This window comes from Protopterus annectens, chromosome 3.part1, assembly GCF_019279795.1.
Source record: "Protopterus annectens isolate FY-2018-M chromosome 3.part1, PAN1.0, whole genome shotgun sequence".
Lineage (NCBI taxonomy): Eukaryota > Metazoa > Chordata > Ceratodontiformes > Protopteridae > Protopterus > Protopterus annectens.
The window spans coordinates 325,580,059-325,593,567 of record NC_056732.1 but is presented as its reverse complement, the minus strand read 5'-3'; the positions used below and the strand labels follow the sequence as shown (position 1 = coordinate 325,593,567).

Here is a 13,509-nt window from a genome sequence, read left to right as displayed (position 1 = left end):
TTTTTCTACCTTCATTTCTGAAGAGATAATCACAGTCTTTTTTTTCTATTAGTATTTTGCCAGTCCGTATAATTACATAACTGTACAATATGTTACAGAGGTGGTAGTGTGCAACACTGACAACCACATAGTGATCCAGTCCATATAATTACATGTCTGCACAATATGTTACAGAGGTGGTAGTGTGCAACACTGACAACCAGATAGTGATCCAGGAGCTCCTCTTCCATTAGTGTAAAAAAGATCTTTTTTTTATAGAGTCTCTATCTGTTCCACACCCAGGCTAGGCATGCAACACCCTACTGTTCACCACACTGTTCCTGTGCCATGCTGCCTACCACTACTACACTGAATATTATATCAATCACCCGAATGATATAATATTCAGCGTATTAGTGGTAGGCATGCAACACCCTATTGTTCACCACACTGTTCCTGTGCCATGCTGCCTACCACTACTACACTGAATATTATATCAATCACCTGAATGTTGTTTACGTTTATGTATTCCTATATTTTGTCATACACATCAATTGGCAGCACTTACATGTGCCTTTTTGAAATAACTGAGTCATGATCATGTTTGTAACATGGTCGTCTGCATACTCTTAGCATTTGCTTACAATCACCTGGCATTGTGTGCTTTGTGTAACATAGGTTTGTTTAATTGGATTCCACATTGTGTTATCTTTTTGAATTAGAAAACATTTGTACAAATCAACTGCAATGAAAATGTAATGTGAGTCTGCACTTGCATAATATACTCATAAATTCCACCCATGGTTCTTTAGCTCTAACCTATAAAATGCAATATATTTTCAGTTGGGTCTGTGTACAACTTCTGTTTTTCTCTTTTTTCACAAATGTGTTCAGACTTTCTTGTGTCATATTTGAGCCGTATGCCTGAGCGTGGAACACTTTTTGTACAGTTAATAAATATGGCTGTTGCCGCTCTTCACATTTTCTAATTTGTCCTTTTTGTTGTTCAGGAGAAATTATACTGCTGCATCAAACCAAGTTTCCTGTCCAAGTAGATTCTGCTGGAAAAACTCCATTTCTCACCTCCCCCCTTGCTATCTTAGTCTACCATACCATTGATGAAAAGAGCCCTTTGTACAATGTCTCTAGAGAGGTAGGATTCTTTTTTGACTTCAGATTTGTTATTTTGCATCTGTAAACTTATAAATCTAGTTTGGATTAATATGCATCCCTGTGAGTATGGTTACCTATAAATTATGCCTCCCCTACAGAGATCACAAACATTTGTCATTACAACATGTGTGGTATACATTGACAGACTTGGGATTTCATTATCACATTTTATTTACTTTTTTCTTCATTTAGGTATGTTTGCAGATAAACACAACATTGATATAAGACACACTATTTTATGTATTTATTTATTGCGGTGGTGCAGCGGTAGCATTGTTGCCACACAGCAAGAGGTTCTCCTGTTCAATTCTCGGCTGGAGTGCCTTCTAAGTGGAGTCTGCATGTCCTCCCCGCGGTCGAGTGGCATTTGAAAGACATGCGTGAATGGGCATGCCTTTGTTGAAGGTTGGGCGTTGGGCTGGCAACTCGGCACCCTAAAAATCTACTGCCAATCATTAGCGGACCGGAGTTCCACTGTGGCGACCCCTAACCGGGAAAAGCCAAAAATACAAACAAACTGATTCTCTTTTTGAAGAGTTAGTATCAGCATTCCCATCAGAAAGTGACATAGGATGCAGCACTCCTTTTTGCAAACAGTGCTAAACTAGATTGTACATACGGAAAACAGCTTTTTGACCTTGAAATACCTTCTGTGAGCTAAGAAAGTTTGTTTCTGTTAAACTTAAATATCCCTTGTTTTTCTAGTGTACAATCATTTTCTAGGGTAGATTTTCTTTCACATCTTGGTTCACTCTGTCTTTGCTTGGCCATCTACTTGTAGTTATAACATCACCGTGTGGAAAAAAAGGTTGTGCATAGCATATGAAGAAATACAAACCAGCAAAGTACATCCCTTTGTTACCCAGAATGGACTGTCCAGCAGTTCTTCTATGTTGCACAACACATCTAATAGATAATGAAACCCCCTTTCTTATCTAGTTCATGATAGCCCCTACTATGCCAGACAGTGCACATTCAAGGTCCATCCCAGAGTCTTTTGCTTACACACTTTGTAAGGAAATAATTCATAAAGCAACTGCTTAGGCATCTCATTGGCAATGTGTTGACCATGCACAGTGAGGTATGGAGTATATACTGCATATGCACCCTCATCCCTGGCAAGTTTATTGCAGTCTGTGGCAAACAGGGTATGGGCATGGCTGGCAGGTGTGGGTATGAGCTAACAAGTGCATAACACTACTTGCCCACACCCCATCAACTTCTAACCAGGATAAGCCCAGCTCCCCAGGTGAAGTATATATGAGCATCTCCACTGTGGAAGGAACCAGGTGATATGAGTGTACAGCACCATTTTTAGAGCATGCACCTAGACCTTATACAATTCCTTGATACCTTTGGCAATTTAGTTTGGCCTACTTCAAGTATAAACATGGGATTACTAGCAGAATGGTGCACTATGCATTACTAAAAATAAAGAGCCCAGTGCAAACAGCTACAACACTGTGTTAGCAAGATGCACTGCGCCAAATGTTCAAAAACCCCACTTATGATGCCCAAAGGTAAATAAATGAAGGGTAAGTGCCTTACAGTTCTTGGTCATGCACCTATATTTCTAGCATGGATGCACTAAATATTAATATGGTTATACAGTAAATGAGCATATGTTCATGTCGGGAATATTTTGTTTCTAATTTGGTAAACTTTTCTCTGTAACCAAGGTAGTGCTTTAAATTGGCCCAAAGTCCTCAGTAAATTTCTTATTATCAAGGAGAACAAAAATAATAAAAACTGAATAGCTATTGTACTTTCCATCAATAGTACTTTTTTCTGCCAAAACACAAGTGCTGAAATTAGACAAATTAAAGCAGTACATTCAAAAATGTTGTTCACCAGATTCACTTAAGAAAGGAGAAGAACAAATACTTTTTTTCTTTTTGCAAAAGTAAAGCATTTACATTTATGTTAAGCGGTGAGAGACATGGAGCACACAGCCACCCAACATGTCCATCACTTCCATTCCCATTTTATGCAGTGGATTAAGGCTGTGCACCTCTACCATCTTCATTCTGTCATCATGAGTTTGATTCTCTCATCCTCCATCTTTGACTCTGAGCAAGTCAGTTAAGTAGACAGTGGTCTTAGTCGCTCCTGGAAACAGGCAACTGCATATGTTGTTCTACCTGCTTAAGGATAGGTCCAATTAACTAAATATATGAAATAAAAATCCATTTACAGTTTAGTGCATTGAGGCAAAATGTTTGCTATTTTCTGAGAAGCCTTTTTGCACATTCAGTCTTACTCACTAGAGAGAGAAGGAATACTTAACGTTAAACTAAATTACCTTTATTCCATAATTACTCCTACATCTCTCCATGGCTGTAGTTATAATGAGATTCAATGTTTCTCCACCTCACCACCTTACTTCTTCTTCCTTTAAGACACTACACTACACCATTAGTATCCCCAGCTCTTCTCCCATCTCTCAATCTACTCTGTCTTAGAATAACACACATCCCCACAATCACTCACTTGAACCCTAAGACATACCCTACACATTTATACCCTCCATTCTCCACCTTCCACTCTCACACAACTCCAGTTTTACCATCCCTTTGCCTCATCTCCTCCAAACGCACCAAACCCGAGCAATCCCACCTCAAACTTCCTAAGCACCTCTATAAATTCACCCCTATCCTGCTCATACTCCTCATCAGATCCAACACTGAATCCAATCTGCGTGCCTCCCACCACATAACACCCATTACCTTTCCTGACACCAGCACCCTCTCCTGTACATTAATTAACACACACATTGTAAATAACCTCTTAAGTTAATATCTTCTGCATATACCTACTAACTATTGCCTTCATTTAACATTCCTTAATAAAAAAAAAAGTTTGTAAATTGATATGAATTGTCACTATGCTTCACATTCCAGCTGTATTAACATTTTCACATGCTTATATGTACTCTTCTGTTCACTTTTACAAACTATTACACTATTGTATTTTATTTTTTACTTTATTTTATTTTTACCTGATATTATGCTATTGTATTGCATTTTTTGCTTTTTACTTTATTTTATATTTTTACCTGATATTGTATCAATGGAGCTTTTCTCCCCAGGACTCCATTGAAAATGGGTTCACTCGGCCCACTGGACCATTCTGGCAAACAAACTTCAAATAAATAAATAAATAAATAAATAATTAGCATCCAAAGCATCAGTATTAAGCTTGACCAGATAAACACCATCCTTACAACTCACTCACCCAACAGTACACCTTGTCATTTGAAACATGGCTCAAACAAAACATTCCTAATTTTCAGCATCTACTTCCCCCCTACAAATACCTCCAAGACACAAAACCTGACAGTAGACAAGGTGGGTACACCCTTATTCTTTATAAAAACAACCTTAAACCAACTGTTATTGCACAAGCAAATGTCTCCTCAGATACTGAACCCAAATGGATCCTTCTAAAACTTCCCTCCAGAAGATCAGTCGCCTTCTAATAGCAGTCACTACCTTCCTTCGCTAGACTCTCTTATCAAATTTAAATCCTTTATTCTAACTATCACCACAGCTGCCCAAAACTATAAAAATATTGTTACTCTAGGTGATTTTAACTTAAACTACCTAGGTCCCCTGAGCATTGATATTGCCGAATTCCTAGCCAATATCAACTTTATACGGTTAATCGATGCTACTCATCCAACTCTCCAAACCAACAATCACTCCCCTTCTGGATCTGCTAATCACTAACAGGCCTACCATCAACTGCGATAATTCTTTTCTTCCACCTTCATTCAGTGACCACTGCCCAGTACCTTCCAAATTATCCATCAGTCACCAAAACTGCCCCCCAAACTAGTTACCTTCAGACCCAGATCCACCATCAATATGACATCAAAAACACCCAGCAACTTTTGGCTGGACTCCCATTACTAACTTACAGTACCCCAGTTTGGCTGCAACAGCTCTGACACTTACCATCCTTTAACTTAAAGACAAATTCTTCCCTCTCAAGCAGTGCCTTTTCAAATACAACAAACTACCTTGGCTAACCACTGAACTGAAACTCTGGTCAAACTTAAAGACAATACGTGGTCTTCATGAAAAGAAACCCCCTCTTCAGAAAACCATACTGCCTTTACCTCTCTACGTAACCTAGTTAAGCAAGCCATCAACAGGCACAAAACCAACTACTTCAAAATCAAGCAACTTGCTCTTCTAGGTAAATCCAAACATTTTTGGTAGGAAGTAAATTTTCTCACGGTGTATAAATCCACTGATCCCACCTCCGCTTCTATTACCATCCAGACCTCTCAAGACCAATTTTCAATCTCTGACTTTCTCAAAGAATTCAGCCACCTCCCTAGTACCACAAACTCTACCTGTCCCCCAACTCAGCTAGCCCCCCTCCTTTTACCCCCCTTGTATTTTAAGAAAATTACACTCAAAGAACTTGTTTCCCTTCTTGAAAACATACCTGGATGCACCCCCTGATGCAGACAAAATACTCCATTGGTTTATAACACCCTTCAAAGACTTCCTTACTACACCTCTTCTACATATTTATAACCTCTGTTTAATTCAAAATATAATGCCAGACATACAGAAAACTGCTCTGGTTAAACCCTTTCCCAATAAATATCTCCCACTTCCTCCCTGTCTCCATCCTCCCTACACTTGGGGAAAATACTTGAAAAACTAATCTACAACCAACTATCCACTTACATTCAAAAGTAACACCTCCTCACTCTTAAACAGCATGGACTCTAGGCTGGCTAGAGCACAAAGACAGCACTATTGTCACTTACATATGAAATCCTTCTCAACATGGATAAATGGATAAAGAAACCCTTTCAAGAGCTCTCTTCATTGACCTTACCAAAGCTTTTGATCTAATTGACCACTTCCTGCTCCTTCACTCCTTCCTAGAAATCAGGGTTAGCCCCATCACTGTCACCTGTTTGCAACATTTCTTAACAAATAGGCAATTCAAAGACAAAATAGGCCCATCCCTATCATCACCATCATCCTTTAGCAGAGGAGTGCTTAAGGGATCCATTCTAGCTCCACTTTTGTTTTTGATCTTTATTAACAAATTACTCCCTGTTCTTCCTAAACTTCCTATTACTCTTTATGCAGATGGCATGGCTATTCCTTGATGCATTCCCTCACAATTAACTATTCAAACCTCACTTCAGTCTGACCTCTATTTGCTTAATTCTTGGCAAAACAAACATAAGCTACTCCTAAACCCTTCTAAAACAAAAAGTATGTTATTTGGAACCTCACAAAAGCTGAAAAAATACCCCTAAAAATCTCAACATTGTAGATCTCAATGGTTGTTCAATAAAAACAACCACATTGTTTAAATACTTTTATTCTTATCCTGGAAAAGATATCCCTTTCTCTCCAGACCAGCTAGAGCTGCAATAGGTAAAGGAGTCCTCCTTGCTCAACTTGAATATTGAATATGGGCTCCCCAACATAGCTACAGTTGATAAAAAAGTCATCCACTCTACTGTCCATTGAAAACAAAATCTGCTGATTAATTTCCAATTCCTTCCCTCAGCAATACCACTGCATCACCCTCTACAGTACCAAATTGCTACCAGTCTTCTACACAGTTGAGCTACTCCTAGGGTCTCTTGTTTTCAAATTACTTCATCAAGGTACCTTTCCACCTCTTGCAGCCAAATTCCATAATAAAACCACACCTAACAACCTCAGCAATCTCTCCCAATTAACTCCCTCTCTATAGACACCCCAGACTAAACTGCACTGTACTAACCATTCCTTCTCCATTCTAGCAACCAGACTCTGACAATCCTTCCCCCTTCACCTTAAATAAATCTCCGCTTTCTCCACCTTCAGAGCTCAGATCAAAAGACACTTTCATCAAAAAACTGACTGCAAGCATTTTTCCACTGGACACATAACCAAACTCCCTCCTCACCTGCATCACTTCTACTTTGATCCTCAGTTCTCAGCTGCTGCTTCCCTCTCATATTTACTAGTAAAATAAATTCATATTTGTTTTTCTACTCTGCTAATATTATTTATATTTTGTATCAATTGTCTGTCGGACTCCTCTGTGTTTGTGAATTGCTCTGTTTTCTTTTTTTGTTAATCTCTTCACCCGAGCAGTGTCTGTAAATGAGCTACAGTGATAAGTGTACTACACCAGTAAACAAACTAAAATAAAAATAAAGATAGTCGAACATTAGTTTTCAAAGATCAGGTTGCAATTTAAAAGGAAGCAGAATTCAATGTGTTCCAGAGGATAGTAACCTTCCCAATTCCAAATCACAGACTGACTAATATAAATCAAATTGGAGTCTTTCATACCCCAAAAACTATTTTTCATTTTTTAAGTCAGTGCTGTACAATCATATCACTGTGTAACATCATTATGTTCAACATTTAGATCACTGTAACAGTAACCTGAGTTATTTGGGTTAAATCTTTGCCTAGGATATGACCACTGGCCAGTTTTTAAAGCTCTGGGGTACCTTCCACACACCCAAACTGCCGGCGGTGTGAGCAGAGCCATATAAAAAGAATTTAGTGGATAGTATGAAGCATTTGTTACAATGTAGAATGTATTTGTAGCAAACAGTTTGCTGTACTTCAGTTTAGAAAAAAAAACTTTTTTGCACTCCTTAACCTTGTGTTAACCTAGTGACATGTTTTAATGTGTTTGATTTTATTCAGGAAATATAAAAATGAAGACTCTCTATGTATTGTCATTGCAAAAGGTTTTATACATGTATATGTTTCAAAACCATGCCATACCGAGTAAACGTACCACAGATCAGGGAGAATGGACTGTGCATCTCAGTAGAAGAGGAGCACCATACTGGGGCACTTTTCTGGGGTTTTTTGACTTCTCAACTTGGAGTTGAAGGATGCATAATAGGAGACTGGGAAAAGAAATAGCAGACTTGGCATGGAGTACCAGATCAGAGGAAAATACTTTTTTTTGTTCTTTGAATTAAAGGACACCAGATTGGGAAATGGCATCGGGTGCAAGATGAGATAGCTATGGCTCTGGGTGACACAGTTTGACTAGGTCACTTGCAGTATTCTTTATCACTCAGAAATGTTTGTTGACCTTTGAGCTGGTGGTATGTCAGGCACTGTCTGTACTTCCTCCAGTGGCAGACAACATTCCAGACACTCACTCTATCAGCCACTTCTAGCACATGCTGTGGTACTGCTGCTCCAGCACCTGACGTGGCTCCTGTTGTGCAGTGTGAATCTGAATGCTCAGAATGGATATGATATACTATGCAGCATCTCCATTTTATGCATTTCTGAATCGGACCACTGTTTGAGTTCCTTCATTTACATAATCTGTGTATCTCATTTACATAAAATACACTCAGCACCACTCAACAGTGTTGTCTGTGTCTCATAATTGCCAACATCCAGAGCATAGCCACTACCCACATATAGATGTGCAGAACAATATAATGTCCCATGAATACCAGCCTAGTTGCTATGCAGATTTACAAAATTACAAACCAATTCCTTGTTCAGACAACAAATTTGAATAACTACAAGATAAAAATGTAAAGTTACGTGGTACAGAACAGCCTATGAAATTCATTTTTTTTTTAATAGCTTTAGATTTTGATGTATTCATGAACCGAATCAAAATGTCACATACTCTATATGTTTTACTGCAAATAACATACATATGCATAGAGTATTTTGTAATTCCAAACAGAAGACATTTTATTCATGGAATATTTAATGGGAACATGAAAATATAAATAGTTTCAAAATAAATTGTGATCTTATTATATTTGGTAAAGCCAAGCGTTTGTTTCCATGGTTCAAATGTATGATGAAAAATATTTCTGATATGTACTTGTGTGCCTCATTCCATAACCTATGTATATAACTATTTTGTCTATTGTTTTCTGTAGACACACACACACACACACACACACACACACACACACACACACACACACACACACACACACACACACACACACACATGCATACATATAGGTTTGCTATCATTTCCACAAAGTGCCTTTCGTCGTAGATGACAATATCAAAAGTCAGTTTTCCAAGTGGCTAGACCTCAAGTGGTCAATGAACCACATCATCGAATATCGAATAGAACATGTACTCCATCAGCCACATTTGCAAAACAGCGAATGTCGAACCATCGCTATTAACATGGTTCGACAAGGTAGATGAACAACATTTTTATATTTGGCATACTTATTCGGCGATGTGAGCATTCGATGGAAGGGACTTCGTGAAAATGATAGTAAACCTACATATATATATATATATATATATATATATATATATATATATATATATATATATATATATATCCATCTATGTCGATCCATCGAAAGTACGTTTCATCAAAATGTACAAGATCTAACTCACTTTCGCAAAAGTGCATTTTATCGAAAATGCACTTTTGCGAAAAAACAAAACAAACAAAAAAAAAAAACAACACGCTTTCTAAGCTTTTGCTTAGTTGTACAATCAACAGTACAGTTGATGTACAACTAAATCTGCATGCAAACAACTGTTTGCTTAGTTACCTTTCAGTGAAAGTGCATTTTTGAAAAAATGCACTTTCACGAAAGTGAGTTCGATCATGTGTGTTTCGATGAAATGTACTTTCAATCATAAGACCAGGACCCTATATATATATATATATATATATATATATATATATATATATATATATATATATACACATACATACACACACACACACACACACACACACACACACACACACACACACATCTATAGATATATATATATATATATATATATATATATATATACATACATTATATATATATATATATACATTATATATATATATATATATATATATATATATATATGTATATATATACATATATATATATATATATATATATATATATATATATATATATATATTTATATACATATATATATATATATATACACACACACACACACACACACACACACACACACACACACACACAGGATACTGGTCTGTGTGGTTGTCTGCACTTTATGTTTCACTTGTTCCACTGCTGTGAGATGATGCAATAGTAAAAATATTACAGAGCTATTTAGCTCACTCAAAAGTGTTTCCAGACTCGATTTGTTGCCTTTACGCAGGTATTTTACAGAAGAAGCTTTGTTGAGTTGAGTGCTGGTACTTCGTTTTGGTGTGGTATATATATATATATATATATATATATATATATATATATATATATATAGATCCACTTCTAAATCTCAAAATACTGAAAGACTGACTTTCAGTATCTCGAGACTTAAATACCAAACACCCACTATATCAAAATTTTACAAAACTGAATGTCACTATAGTGAAAATTCAAAATGTCGAATTTTCAGCAAGCGACATTCAGTTTTTTAATATAACCTCCAATACAACATCACAAACGCCACCTCCCCCCAAACCCATACTAAAACACCAAACACACACACCTACAAAACCTATACATAACACCCCTGCTACTTATATATACCAACTCCGAGGTTGCACTACCACGAAAGACACTAATAAGCTACCGCCACGCACCCTACACTTACTTCACATACCATCACACACACACACGTAAAAAACACACACACTACACATTCAGAAAACACACTGCCTTCAACAGTAACACAAAAAACCCTACCCAAAACCTTAAACACTAGCAACTTATCTGAATCTCTGTACACAGCCACACATCATCCTCCATATCTCACTCCTAAACCACAATGCACTGCAAACACGCACCACCTCAACAGCAAATTCGATAATGAAGACTCAGTAAAGTGCAGTTTCAGTTAACTGCACTTTTGTGATATTAGTCTTGAGGTACTGAAACTTGATCTTTCAGTATTTTGAGATTAAGAGGTGATTCCACACACACACACACACACACACACACACACACACATATATATATATATATATATATATATATATATATATATATATATATATATAAACCATGAACCCCCTGTGCCAATAGTTATGCAACTGCAGTATTGGTGGACTGGGAAATGCCATACATATTAAGTGACAATTCTTTTCAAACCAACATCCTTTATTAAAGAAGGTTCGTGGATGGTCTATATATTTTATGGCATGGCTCTGAGGAAGAGTTGGTGAGGTTCTTTGATTATTTACAAGGAACAACTAATTATTTGAAGTTCATGATGCAGTCCTCTATGGAACAAATACATTTTCTGGACATACTGATATCTTTACATCCTCAAGAAGGTATCTCAACCACCATACATCACAAGCAAACTAAAAAGAACAGTCTATTGGACTGACGTAGTATGCATCCTCGGCATGTCCATAGAAATATCGTTAAAGAACAAATATTAAGATTTTCACAAAAGGGATGCAGATTTTATTAAAACGAGTGAACAACTGCTGGATGATCTTAAACAGCAGGGATACAAGGAATCTGAAACCTTTAAGACTATGAATGAAGAAGTAAATACTTTATGGGAGATCATTGGGAAACCTTATTACTCTGAGAAGGCTGTTGTGACCAGTAATGAAATTTCAAGTAAAACCATAAAAGAAGAGCGGAACAGTACCAAAACCAGAGTTGTATTAATATATGCCAATGACACTGAATTAATTTGCAGTATAATTAAAGCAAATTGGAAAAGTTTAACTAGTGATAACTCAGTAAGGGAAATAATGGGAGACAGACCCTCCTTTACATTTAAAAGAGAAAAGATTATTAAACAATTGTTATATCATCGATATCAGTCGGATAATATTGACACATGTACAAAAACGGGAATGTTTGCTTGCATGAATTGCAGTTCTTGCAAACATATATCTAAGAAAGGTTATTTTCAAGATCCTAAAAATGGGAGGCGCTATGATTTAAGAACATATGCCGATTGCAGAACTATAAATGTAGTCTACATTGCCGCTTTTTTGGTATCTACTTCTCTGAAGTACAGGTTAACACAGAAGGTCTTTGGCTAACAAAGTTTGCAGATGACTGCAAAATAGGAGCTATAATCGAAACTCCTAATGATGTGGACATACTACAAAAGGGCCTCACTGAGACAGATGCCTAGTGTCAAAGCCATGGCCTGAAGCTCAATGCCAAAAAGTGTATTGTCATCCCCTTTGGTAAAAACACTGTACCCATGAACTACCACATAAGTGGTAGTCTACTTAACGCTGAACATGTGATAAGAGACCTTGGGACACAGGTGGACAGTAATCTCTCCTTTGATAATCACATCGCCACAGTGGTCAAGAAATCTTTCTACGTGGCTCACCTCATCACAAAAGGTTTCTCATCCAGAAAAAAAGAGGTCATTGTTCCCCTCTACTTATCACTCATTAGACCCATTATAGAGTACAATGCCCCTTTTGGTATGACCTTCACAAGTTATCTACAGCAACTTGAAAGGCATATTTAATTTATATATATATATATATATATATATATAAATGAGTCCTGACGGTCAGTCAAATGTACAACAAAATATTTTCATTATCTGAAACCAAGTAGCTTGGAGATCTTTGTGTAATTCCTGGTTAAAATCTAGGCATCAGAAGGAAAAAAAATGAACTCTTATCTAAAAGAGGACTTGGGCAGCTGAGTTGCATACATATATTCTGCCAAAAAACATACTTGAAATAAATAGCTCCATGAGCAATGTTTATCAAAAAATATGCAAATAATCACACAGTTCATATGAGGCTCTGTATGAACACACTTCCAATTGTTGTTTTCCAATGGAAATCACTGCCCATGCAATTTCTGTGTTTTCCCTTCTTCAAATTGGTGCAACTATGGAGTTGGTATATATGAGTCTGAGGCAGTGAGAGAATTACCCCACACACAGCCTGTGGTTTCATTTTTCACCCTTCTGAGTTTAAGGAGTTAGTTTTCAGTGTTAGGCTGGTCAGCATTCCACAGCACACATTACATTACTAAAACCCTTTCTCTAACAGTACCACTCTAACCCTGCTTCTGCCCCTAACCCCAACCCCACACATTACATTACTGAAACCCTTTCTCTAACAGTACCACTCTAACCCTGCCCCTGCTCCTAACCCAACCCCACACATTACATTACTAAAACCCTTTTTCTAACAGTACCATTCTAACCCTGCTTCTGCCTCTAACCCCAACTGCACACATTACATTACTGAAACCCCTTCTCTAACAGTGCCACTCTAACCCTGCCCCTGCTCCTAACCCAACTGCACACATTACATTACTAAAACCCTTTCTCTAACAGTACAACTCTAACCCTGCCCCTGCTCCTAACCCAACCCCACACATTACATTACTAAAACCCTTTTTCTAACAGTACCACTCTAACCCTACTTCTG

The 13,509-nt window shown here is 37.3% G+C and overlaps 1 protein-coding gene across 3 annotated transcripts in view; it reads left to right on the top strand.

Annotated features, from left to right (window-relative positions):
• The window catches only part of LOC122798097 (G protein-activated inward rectifier potassium channel 4-like), a 512,634-nt gene that overhangs the window by 377,683 nt on the left and 121,442 nt on the right, over positions 1-13,509 (top strand). For all 3 annotated transcript variants that reach the window (XM_044066770.1, XM_044066772.1, XM_044066771.1), the window contains one exon: positions 990-1,132. In XM_044066770.1, coding sequence (XP_043922705.1) covers positions 990-1,132 — 143 coding nt within the window. The remainder of the gene's footprint in view (positions 1-989; positions 1,133-13,509) is intronic.